Below are 11,241 nucleotides of genomic sequence, written 5' to 3'. Positions count from 1 at the left end.
AAAAAAAAAAAAAAAAGAAGACACTCTGGGGATGTAGCTCAGTGTAAAGGTCTGGGTTCAACCCCCAGTTACATGCACAAGGATACACACACACACACACACACACACACACACACAGGCATTAGAGATTCAAAGCCTGATTCGGCCATTTTAAGAATGTATAAGCTGCATAACTTACTTAACTTTACTCTGTGCTTAAATTTCCTAGTCTGGAGATATCTGTAGGACCTTCACTCCATGTGGTCTCGTGAAAATTAAGTAACTTACATGTAAGTACTTGGTAGAACCGTCTCTGGTACATGGCTGGCACTGCCTACACGTTAGCTAAAACTGCCATCGTATTTTCCTGACTGTGGGAACATGTAAGACAACATATGCAGGCCAGCTGTGATGGGGCACACCTGTAACCCCACACGTGGGAAGTGGAGGCAGGAGGATCACTACAAGTTCAAGGCCAGCCTTGACACTGTTGCAAAATGAAATGAAGGCAGAAAAAAGAGTGAACATATTTAGAGAATTAAGCACAATGTCTACTGCCCTGGAGTGGAAAAGCCTGTGGCTTTTTTTGTTTGTTTGTTTTAATCATTAATTAATTAATTAATTTATTTGGTACAGGGTCTCGCTACGCAGCTAGGACTTGTAGTGATCCTCTTGTGTACGCCTCCCCAGAGCTGAGATTACAGACACGAGCACCACGCCTGGTTTCTGTGGCCAGCCTAGCACCTGGGGCCAGCAGGGCATGCAGTACCAGTACCAGGGATTGAACTCAAGTCCTCCTGCTTGCCAGGCAGGCGCTTAGACTGATGAGCTATCTCCCCAGCCCAAATCTGTGGTTTTTACAGACATCTTTCCTCAAGTTTCTGATGTAACACTGAGAAATTCCAAAATCCTTTCCAGAGGTCTAAAGCTGCAATAAATATAATTTATTTATTGAGAGAAAAAGAGAAAAACTTCCAAATTATAGCTTGGGCAAAAAGAATAGTAGTACATTAAGTATGCCAACTGCCTTACCATAAAACCCTCGAGCTGAGAAAAGAGATGGTAAGGACACAAAGGTGAACATTCCAAGGTAAAGCACTTGGACAAAGGGAAGCATCAACGATGAGCATAATGTTAGAGACGAATCTACAGGGCTGTGACCACAAAATGACTCCAAGGCTACGACAACAGTCTTGAAAATAAAGAAAGGATGGATTTGAACTTATGCCCAAGAGCAAAACTCTGGGCAGTTCTTATTGGGTATGCTAGACATTACTTACACTTTTGAAGGAAGCTGCAAATTCAGCAACACCTGGTACTAAAAAAGAAAGAAAAAATTATTCATTTACTAAACATTGCCTTACCAGACACAGGATTCAAAGGATTAAAAGCAGTGCTGCCTTCAGGTAGCTGACAGCCTGGAAGAGGACAGAGACTGTTGTATCAGTGACTACGGCACTAAGTCCTCCAGAAAGAAGGTAGAGTGTGCGGGAGGCCAAAATGGGAATCCAATCCGACTGGGGTGGCAGCCAAAGCCTCTCCAAGAAAGTAATAGCTCACTAAACTTTAAAAGACCAGGAATTAGCTAGCTGGAAGGGTGGCAAGACACAGCATTTCTTCTTTTCTCTCTCTCTCTCTTTTTTTTAATGTATTTTTTGTTTTCTTTCTACGGGGTCTCACTCAGCAGCTCGGACTCGCAGTGATTCTGCTATTTTCAGGCTCCCCAATGCCGGGACTACAGGCGTGAGCCACAACACCTGCTCTCAGTGGCTGGCTCAGGGCACCCAGGGGTGGGGCCACCCAACACCCATGCACAGCATTTCTTTTTCTGTGGCCAGCTCAGCCCACGCTGGGGGCGGGTTGGCGAGGCCTGTGGTGCTGGGGAATCCAACCCGGTCCCTGCACTCTTGCCGAAGCTTGCCTGATCAGGCGCTTTGGCCCACTGAGCTATCTCGCTGGCCTAGACAGCAGCATTTTTTGCCGGCAAGAGCTTACGCTCTTTTTAGTTTCACAGTTCTCTGTCAAACCAGTTGTTTAACTGCCTCACAGAAGTACTGCATGAAAAAGCAGAGCAACTGTGTGTGCGCCAGCCCACCCAGGACACGCTGAGACGCGACTGAGCCTGGGCCTGCCGGTGTGAGCCGCAATCCCAGCACTGGGAAGGCTGAAAACAGGAGGATCACTCCGAGTCGGATCTGTGTACTGAGACACTATGGACCCTGTACTAAATACGTAAGAATAAATAAATAAATAGCAGAGAAGTACAAATGTGATATTTAAAAGTGAAGTAACACTCATAGATAATAAAAATAATACAAATTGGAGCCACCCAACATTGGGTGTCAGCATGACCCGGGGTGGGGCTGGCACGGCAGGCCCGGGGAGGGAACCCCTGGCCCCTGTGCTTGCTTGCAGCCACTTTAATCTGATGAGCTATTTGGCTGGCCCTGCATGAAATTATTATAAGTAACTTTGCAGTGGTGATTAAAGGAGCCAAGGAAATGCTTCATGTATCCTCACAGTACCATCTGAGCTTGTTACCGATTACTTCTTTCGGGTAATTATTATTGGGCATGGTGGTACACACCTGTGATCCCAGCACTAGTGCAGACCGAGGCAGGAGCATCGCTTCAGGTTCCAGGCCAGCCTGCGCTACATAGTGAGTTCAAGGCCAAGTTCAAAGAGCTACATGCGGGGAGATAGCTCAGTGGCTTACGTGCCTGCCCGGCAAGTGCAAGGTCCTGAGTTTGATCCCTGGTACCGAGAAAAGAAAAAACTATATACAGACCCTGTCCCCAATCCCCCCAAAAGTAATTATTAAGACTCATAACTTCCTGTGAGTGTTCTAAAAAATAAAACTACAAAAAGCAATTATTAACAGTGGATATCAACCTCTTTAAAGTACAACAAAAAATTTCAATTATTACTGTGATATTAGGATTCTTCCAAAATTTTTTCAAGGAAGCACTTGTTCTCTTACATGAAGTCTGATAGAAAGCAAAGACTTACATTGTTCTGGCCAAAGATCTGGCGAAGCACGGTCAAGTTTTTCAAAACTTAGCAATGATGCTTCCAAATCCGTCCCTGAAACAAAGACATTTCGAAGTCAAAGAACACACACTAACGCACTCAAGTGGAAGTCTGGGTTGAGGCCTATTCCTCAGCGGATGCTAGAATGTAGTACAAATAAACCACCCTCTCTCACTAAATCTCACTCTTCCAATCTATAAAATGCGAGTATATGCACAGGAGCGTTAGGAACAAGCACTGACAAACCTCTCTGTGCCTTGGTTTGCACCCCTGGGCTTCCCCCTGCCGATAATTGGTGAAGCACCCTGCTCCTGAAAGCCCAGCTCCCCAGCCAGGGATCTATGCGTGTCTTCCTGCCGCCAAGGCGTCACCTGAATAGTCTTCCTCCTCCACCACCATTCTCATCTCCAGGCTTGCACTCAGCAGCAAGCAATCATGCTCAGCATCTCCCTTTAAAAAGCACTTTCCCTCAACCCAAGATCTCTTTTCTCGGTAAGAGACATCTTTGGAAATCTGAAAAGATGTGAATGCACTCCCCACCCCACTCCCCCCAAAAAAAGGTACAAATGTGTAAGAGTTTTCAACATGAGCTTTGCTTTAAACTGAATTTCTTTAAACAAGTATTCCAAGGGAATTTCCAGTGATATTACAACTGGAAAGGAACTGAAGTCTAATACATTGGCTTTTAAGTCACCTAAAACTGCCCCAAAAGAAGAGCTGTGTGTCCACAATATGTCAACTTGGGAGTTCTCTGCTAATGCAGAGCTCAACCATAGTAAAAACAAACATTGTGTGGTAGGAACCAATACCCAGGGGGCAACCCTTCAATACACTGTTGAGGACATAATACTGACTCTGCCATGAGTCTCATAAATTAACAGCTAGACAGCTTTACTTACATTGCAGTTTTCTCTTTTTAACATGGAACTGACCTAATCTTATTTTCCTTTATTTTAGATTTTGGTACTAGGAATCGAACTCAGGACCTTGTGCCTGCCACACAGGCACCTGGAACACCTGGCCCTATTCTTCTTTTCTTTTCTTCTTCTTCTTCTTTTTTTTTTTCAGAACTGGGGATTGAACTCAGGCCATCCTAATCTTATTTTCAAATGAACATCTGAATTAAATCTTACAGACAGAGACAGTTGGAACACTAAAAATAGAAGTGAGATCACCATAGTAAACTATTTTATGATGAGATACTTATTTACAACTTCTATTTATTTATTTATTTATTTCTATGTATTTGGTTGTTGCAGGGTCTTACTACAAAGCTCAGACTCATGGTGATCCTCCTGCTTTCAGCCTCCCCAGCGCTGGGATTATACATGCATGCCACCACATCTGGACTCTAGCTGGCTCAGCCCACCCTGGGGATGGGGCTGGCAAGGCATGCAGTGCCAGGGATTGAGCCACAATCCCTGTGCTTGCCTAAGCCTGCCTAAGCCTGCCTAAGCAGGCTAGTCGGCTGAGCTATCTTGCTGGCCCCTACAACTTCAATTTAAATCCACAGTGTTCAACTTCATTTTACCAGATTACAAAGGTAAAACTAGTTGGAGAGTGATAAATTCTAAAAGAGACAAGAAGAAACTTTTAAAAAATCAAGATTACAAACAAAGTGACCACAGAGAAAGTGAGACAATCCAGGGGAAAAAAATACATTTTCAATACCCTTCTTGGACAAAGAAAGAAAAAGAAATTGAGGGCAAAGGAGAACAACAACAACAACAAAATCCAACACATGCTAGCTGCAGTGGGGCACGTCTGTAATCCTAGCACTCTGGAGGCAGAGGCAGAAGAATGGCCAGTCTGAGCCCGACCTGACAACTTAGTGAGACAGTGTCTCAAGTTTATAAAGTAATGTTTTAAAGGGGCTGGCAGTGTAGCTCAGTGTGAAGTACTAACAACAAAATCAAACACAAGAAACATAGCTTCAAAATTTCCAAGACTCATAAAAACTTAGTAAGTTTTAAGCAATTAGCTGTCACGTGGCTGACTTTGTGTATGTGTACATGTGAAAGTTATATAAAACTAACCATTTTAATAATGTTAAATGTAGTTCAATGACATTAAGTGCATTAATATGTACAACCATTATCACTGTCCATTTCCAGAATTTTTGCATCTTCTCAAAATGAAATATAAACTTTTTTTTTTTTTTTTTGGCAGAACAGGGGATTGAACTCAGGCCCTTGCGCTTGCCAGGCAAGCACTTATTCTACTGAGCCATCTCTCTGGCCTTGAAATATAAACTTTCCATTCCCTTGGCTGACTCGTTAAATGCCATTTCTTTTCTAGCAAAAGAAACTGCGTGCGTATGTACGTGTGCACACGCATGTAATTTTGTGACAAAGAAACTTTTATACTTTGACTTTTTAAAACTGTGCATCACCTTTTCCTTTCCAGTGAAAAAAAGAAATAAAAACTTAAACTAAATTACAACAGAGAACGTCAATTCCAAATAAGACTCTATAGGTTCTGCTGATTCTCTCATCAAACAGCAAGGCTCAAGTCATCATCAGGAGATAATTTTACTTTAAAAGTATCATCTTAAACTGTAAGGATCAGCTGGGTGTGGTGGCATATGCCTGTAATCGCAGCACATGGGAGGCTGAGGCAGGAGAATCACCACCAGTTTATGGTGCACCTGGGCTATATAACGAGATCAAAACTAGACTAAAGGGGCCAGGGAGATGGCTCAGTAGAATAAGCACTTCGCTGGTAAGCACAAGGGTCTGAGTTCAATCCCTGGTTCCATCTAAAAAAAAAAAAAATACAGATTCTTTTTTTGTTTGTTTGTTTTTGTGTTTTGGTGGAAAAAAAAAAAAGAAAGAAAGAAAGAAAGATGTCAAAGGATATGCCATGTGGTCAAATGCCCACTTAACCCAAAGTACCTCATTTTAAAGTTATTTTTTTCTTTTTTAAACAAGAGAAAGAAGACAGGAACTTGTTGGTAAATACTATGTCCACATTCATATAGTGTAATATCTGAGCCCAATGTACAGAAAAAGGGAAAAAGCGAGAACTCTGCACCCTCCAGCACCCAGCAAAGCGAAGGGAGCGGAGGGCTGCTCTTTCCCAGAGAGTACAGTGGTGCTGAATCCAGTTTGTGTAAAGACAGGAGGGGATCAAAACGAATTCAGAGCAAAAGTTTGTAGAGATCCTTTTTCCACTGCGTTCTGTTCAAGGTCTCTCTGCACAAAGTCAGTCAAGAACCACAGTGCTTGTGAAGAGAGGCCTCAAGAGCTGGATGACAGGCTGGAGTTGTAGCCTAGGAGTCAAGTGCTTACCAAGAACTCGGTGACAGAGCATGAGGGGGGAAGAGTGGCAACCTGCTCCCAGGGATGGCAGAAAGTTTTCTTTTTTTTTTTTTTTTTTTTTTTTTTTTTTTTTTTTTTTTTTTTTTTTTTTTTGGTGGAACCGGGGATTGAACGCAGGCCCTTGCGCTTGCCAGGGAAGCGCATATTCCACTGAGCCATCTCCCTGGCCCCAGAAAGTTTTCTTAAAAAGGGAAAAAAGTTCAGAATCCATGAGTGTTCAATTAGTCATCCTTCATCCTCCTCCACACTCCTCTTCCTTGTCCTCCTCCTCCTCTTCTTTCTCACCACCTTCATCCTCTTCATTGATGTCTTCCAACCCTTCCTCATCACCATCAACTCCATCACCTTCCTCCTCATTCACATCAGGAACCAGGCAGTACTGCAGTGGATTTGGCCAAATGTCATCTTGGAGGATCTTTCCTAGCTCATGTGCACCCGTATCAGAATGGTCAGTAAACCAGGGACACAAGCTCTTGGCTTCTTTGTACTGCCTCTTCCTATCAGCTTAATTTCAGAGGACTTTGAAGATGGGTCACCACCCCCATTGAAATGAAATTCTTTGGAAAGAATTTTATAGTTTTATTTTCCAAGTAAGGATTTTCATCAAGGACTGGGAGATAGCTCAGTGTCATAATTGCCTGCCTGGCAAGTGCAAGGTCCTGAGTTCAATGCCTGGTGCCACAAAAAAAAAAAAAAAAAAAAAAAGATTTTCATCAAAATAAAAATCTATTCTGAAAAAAAAAAAAATCTATTCTGTAACCTGATTTTGTATCTTCAAATCCTGTCATGTTGTCTCAGGTCAAATACTGCAGTGCTTCATTTTCTTCTCCAAACAGTGTGGACATTTGTGGATGGTTAACACATGTTACTCAAACTTTGGGATTTTGGCGATCAATTCTGACCTCTTCTGAAAAAATGGTTTGTTACATTTCTGTTCTACTTTCAATATCTTCTTACTGGTTTGTTCATTAAGTCTATTTCATTTTGCACTTCATCAGTATGTTCAACTGCTTCTTGCTCTTTTTCTCTCTTGGGCAGGCCCAGCAAGGGAGATGCTACCTTGCATTTGGGGGCCAGAGACCGTCGGGGTTCTTGGTCAGAGGGATGGGTGAAGTCTGGAGGGCTGGGGCCATGAACCGAGGGAAGCTCTAACACCAGCTCCAGGGTCATCTCAGGCCATGCAAAGCAGATCAGGAACTCAGAAGAAACTTTTAATAAGAAAGCACACCAAGGGCCGGGGAGATGGCTCTGTGGAATAAGCGCTTTCCTGGCAAGCGCAGGGCCTGAGTTCAATCCGAGGTTACCCGTTCCCCCAACAAAAAAGGAGGGGCAGAGAGAGAAAGAGAGCATAGTCCTGAAGATCCATAATTTCTTATGGGGTGTGTCCTTGTGCTCAAAAACCTTAAGACTCAGGTGAACCTAAAACTTAAAAATCAAGTAGTATATTATTTCTGGACATGTTCATTGAAGGCTGACTGCCAGGCGCTGGGTTAAGCCTAGAATCCAACTACAAATAAGAGATTGGAATTTATAATAGGGCATGAAAAGAGCAACGTTAATAAAACAACTATGCTGACAATAAAGATACTGAGATAGTGATTGAATAGACGGGCAACTCCATATACTGTGCTCTAGTTAAGCCTCTTTGGGAGGGGACATAAAACGAGAACTGAACGACACATGGGGCTTGGCTTGGGGGTGCACGCCTTTAATCCAGACACTTTGGGAAAAGTGAGGCAGGAGGATCCCAAGTTCCTTCCAGCCGCGTCTGTTTAGCAACTTGGTGAGATCCTGCCTTAAAAATTACAAAAGTTTTTGAAAAGACTTCATGATGTAGCTCAAGGAGAAGGTCGAGTTCAATCCCCAGTGCAATAAAACAAAACTCTGAAACTGAGAAGACATTCGTGTCTGACTCATCCTGCCACCTCGCCAAGCACGCACCACTTGCTTTTCGTACAGCAGATATGCATACAGCTCTTCTAGGCCTCGGTTTCCTCATTCCTGAACTAAACGTCCACGATTCCCTCCAAACAGCACGTCTGAGAAGGGAAAGCTATTTATCAATGAAATAGGCGCGGGGATGAGGGAGGCAGAAGCAAAAACTGAGTTCAAAAAGCAGTGCAAGCCCTCACTTCACTGAAGCAGAGCACAGCAAAACCACCGCACCGAGCCCCTACCTGAAACGTCTCGCATCCTGGACAACACATAGGCAGAAACTGCTCATCCCTTCAACCCAAAGAAACCACGCACAAAAGGAGGCGCCAAAGTGGGCGAGACGTGTGCAAAATCACGTTAAAAAGGTCAACCCTCACTGCCCTCGAGACTGTCACGGCAAGGGAATGCGAGGTCCCTCCATTTCTCCTTGCTGCCAGGGCAACCGCCCTGACTGAGAGATCGGAGAGAGCGGCTCCATCCTTGCTCCAGAGAGCCCGTATGCGGCGCCCAGAGCAGGGAGCTCGGAAGGCGCCTCCCTCCCGGCGACACTCCCTCTCGGGCCCCTCGCCCCACCCGACGGAGCCTCGCCAGGGCCAGGGCAAGCCCCGTCCTTCCACGCTGAGCTGGCCCCGCGCAGCTGGCCTTCTGCACCGACGACACCCACAGCCGAATCTGTGTGACTCCTGAGTCGCCGGGAAGAGCAGGCGAGCTGAAGGCACGCACGCCGCCCACGGCAAAGGTGTAAAAGAGAAGGAAGAGGAGCCCAAGGAAGAGGTGTAACTGCGAAGGGCAGGTGGAGAGTGGAAAGTCCCAAGGAAGCAAAAAAGACTGCAGGCCAAAATTTCTAAGCCGGCTCTTACCGTCCGTGGGAGACGCCATCTTCCAACCCATGTCACGTGACGTGGCCAACCGTCGGCGGGAAAGGGAGGCCCACAAGCCACGCCCCGAAAGAGAGAGCCTATCCCCCACTCGCACCTGTCTCGTTCCCCCGCCCCCCGGGGCAACATTTGCCTGTCCCCGCCCCTGGCCGCCACGCCCACCGCGCGGTGGTTCAACCCGAGCCCCAGCAAAATTCTTGGAGCCGCGGGCGCACCTCGGTGGGGGGCGGAGCCTCGGCTGCGCACGTGGCCAATCCGGATTTCGGGTTAGGGGGCGGTGTCCCCGCGTGCTTAATATAGTGCACCCCAATCGGGGCGACTCGGTGTCTCCGCCAATAACATTATCGCAAGTGGGAGGGAGCAAGGGCTCCAGGTCTGACCAATCACACATCTCCAACACTAGCAATGGCGAGGCGGGGTCAAGTGTTCGCGCACGTGATTGGCTAGGAAAGACCGTCGCGTCCCCAGTGGGAGGTCCGGCAGGATGGAGGGCGAGGCTTGGGGCCCGGACTGCGCGAGGAGCGGCGCGGCGCGGAGCCGAGCGGAGGCGGCCGAGGGCCATGGCGGCGGCGGCGGCGGCGGCGGCGGCGGCGGCGCGGGCGCGGATTCTGCAGGCGAGTGAGGGTGGCTCCGACGCTGGGAATGGATCCTTTCCAGCCCTCCCTGAGCCGTGCACCAGCAGGAGCGACCTTTGGGGCCCGCCTCTTCTCGGCCCACCTGACCCTCCGCCCCTGTCCCCTCTCGCCGCTTGCTGTCCCCCGCCTGGGACGCAGCCCTGCACTGTCCCCGCCCTCTGCCCTTTTGTTCCTGAGCCGCCTCCTTTCGGGTCCTGCCGAGCCCGTTTGCTTGCTGCCACCTCGTCCGACAGCCGTCTGTCCATTTTCACCTCTGCACGTCTTTCCCTCTCCCGGGAAGCGCCCCTTTCTGGTCACCTGCCTTAGAGCGCTTTCTTTTGCTGGCACCGTCCAAGTTGCCACACACACACACACACACACACACACACACACACACACGCCATCTTCTCTGTTCTTAGTGCGAGATGGAGGGGAGGGCGCGTGCAGGGGCGAGAAGGCGAGGGTCAGCGGTTGAACTTTGAATCTTTTAGAAACATACAGTAGGTTTTCACCGGAGACACTCATTTGGCAGGCAATTTTTGCTCTTTGTATTTCTGTAAATATTTGCTCTTTGTGTTTCTACAAATTGTGAACTTTCTTGCCAAGACATTCAGTTAAACTTTTTTTTTCTTGGTCTTTTTGAGACAGGATCTCGCTATGTAGTCCAGCCTGTCCTCACACTCACTTTGTAGCCCAGGCTGGCCTTGAACTCACAGTGGTCCTCCTGCCTCAGCCTCCTGCCTAGTGGGATTACAGGCCTGTGCCACGGTACCTGTCCTAATTAAACGTGCAATCCAGTTAAGGTGTTTAGGCTGGAGGTAAATGAGGACACATCTTAAGCTACTACTGTGTTTCACGTAGTTCGAACATCTTTCCAAGCAGGTGATAGAAAATGGGAGCTGAGGAAGACCAGAAGTCCGAGCTCTTGCCCTCCTCCTTCCCCCAGTAGCTCTCTAAGGACCAGCACATCCTGCAGTCTGGGCCCCCTCTGAAGCCAGCCTAAGGAAAAGCAGTAGAACTCTAGAACCTGTATGGCGAGTCCCCAGCTCTGTGTTTACCGCCTAGCAAGTGCGGAGGCTATGTGAGGCAAGTTGTGCTTCTGGCAAGATGAACTCAAACCTGCAAGAGACAGCGTTGACTTTCTTGTTTATGTCATCCACCGCGGGAACTTCTATATTGCTGCGCTTTTAGGTGATATTATCAGATTTCAGTGGGCTCTACCACAGAAATGTATGCATTCTTAAGATTCTTGGCAGTGGGGAAAAGTTCATGTTTGTGCTGTTTAATGGGACAGTGTGAAGAATGGGCAGGAGGAGTTAGATGGGTTTGGCTTTGCTGCGTTCTCTTGCAGTGATCTGCTTCTGTTCTAGCATCTTTTTTAGTAGGAAGAAAATGTTCTGTCCTGTGTTTTCCACTACCAACTTGTTGAAGTTAGCTTTTTGCTGTTGCCTGTCCTCCCGTCACCATAAGAGACTGGAACGCTTA

At 46.8% G+C, this 11,241-nt stretch overlaps 1 protein-coding gene and 1 pseudogene across 1 annotated transcript in view; both read right to left on the bottom strand.

Annotated features, from left to right (window-relative positions):
- The window catches only part of Lin52 (lin-52 DREAM MuvB core complex component), a 118,559-nt gene extending 109,249 nt beyond the window's left edge, over window positions 1-9,310 (bottom strand). Inside the window, exons 1-3 of the mRNA XM_004624856.2 lie at window positions 9,125-9,310; window positions 2,989-3,063; window positions 1,260-1,297 (exon numbers count right to left, since the gene is read on the bottom strand). Of these exons, the coding sequence (XP_004624913.1) occupies window positions 1,260-1,297; window positions 2,989-3,063; window positions 9,125-9,155 (144 nt within the window). The 5' untranslated portion in view covers window positions 9,156-9,310. The remainder of the gene's footprint in view (window positions 1-1,259; window positions 1,298-2,988; window positions 3,064-9,124) is intronic.
- On the bottom strand, window positions 6,562-7,499 carry LOC111812603 (annotated as a pseudogene).
- Window positions 9,311-11,241: the final 1,931 nt, after the last annotated feature.

Source organism: Octodon degus, unplaced genomic scaffold (genome assembly GCF_000260255.1).
Source record: "Octodon degus isolate 3935 unplaced genomic scaffold, OctDeg1.0 scaffold00007, whole genome shotgun sequence".
NCBI classification, from domain to species: Eukaryota; Metazoa; Chordata; class Mammalia; order Rodentia; family Octodontidae; genus Octodon; species Octodon degus.
The sequence above is the reverse complement of the archived record's forward strand: the minus strand, read 5'-3'. Positions and strand labels throughout refer to the sequence as shown.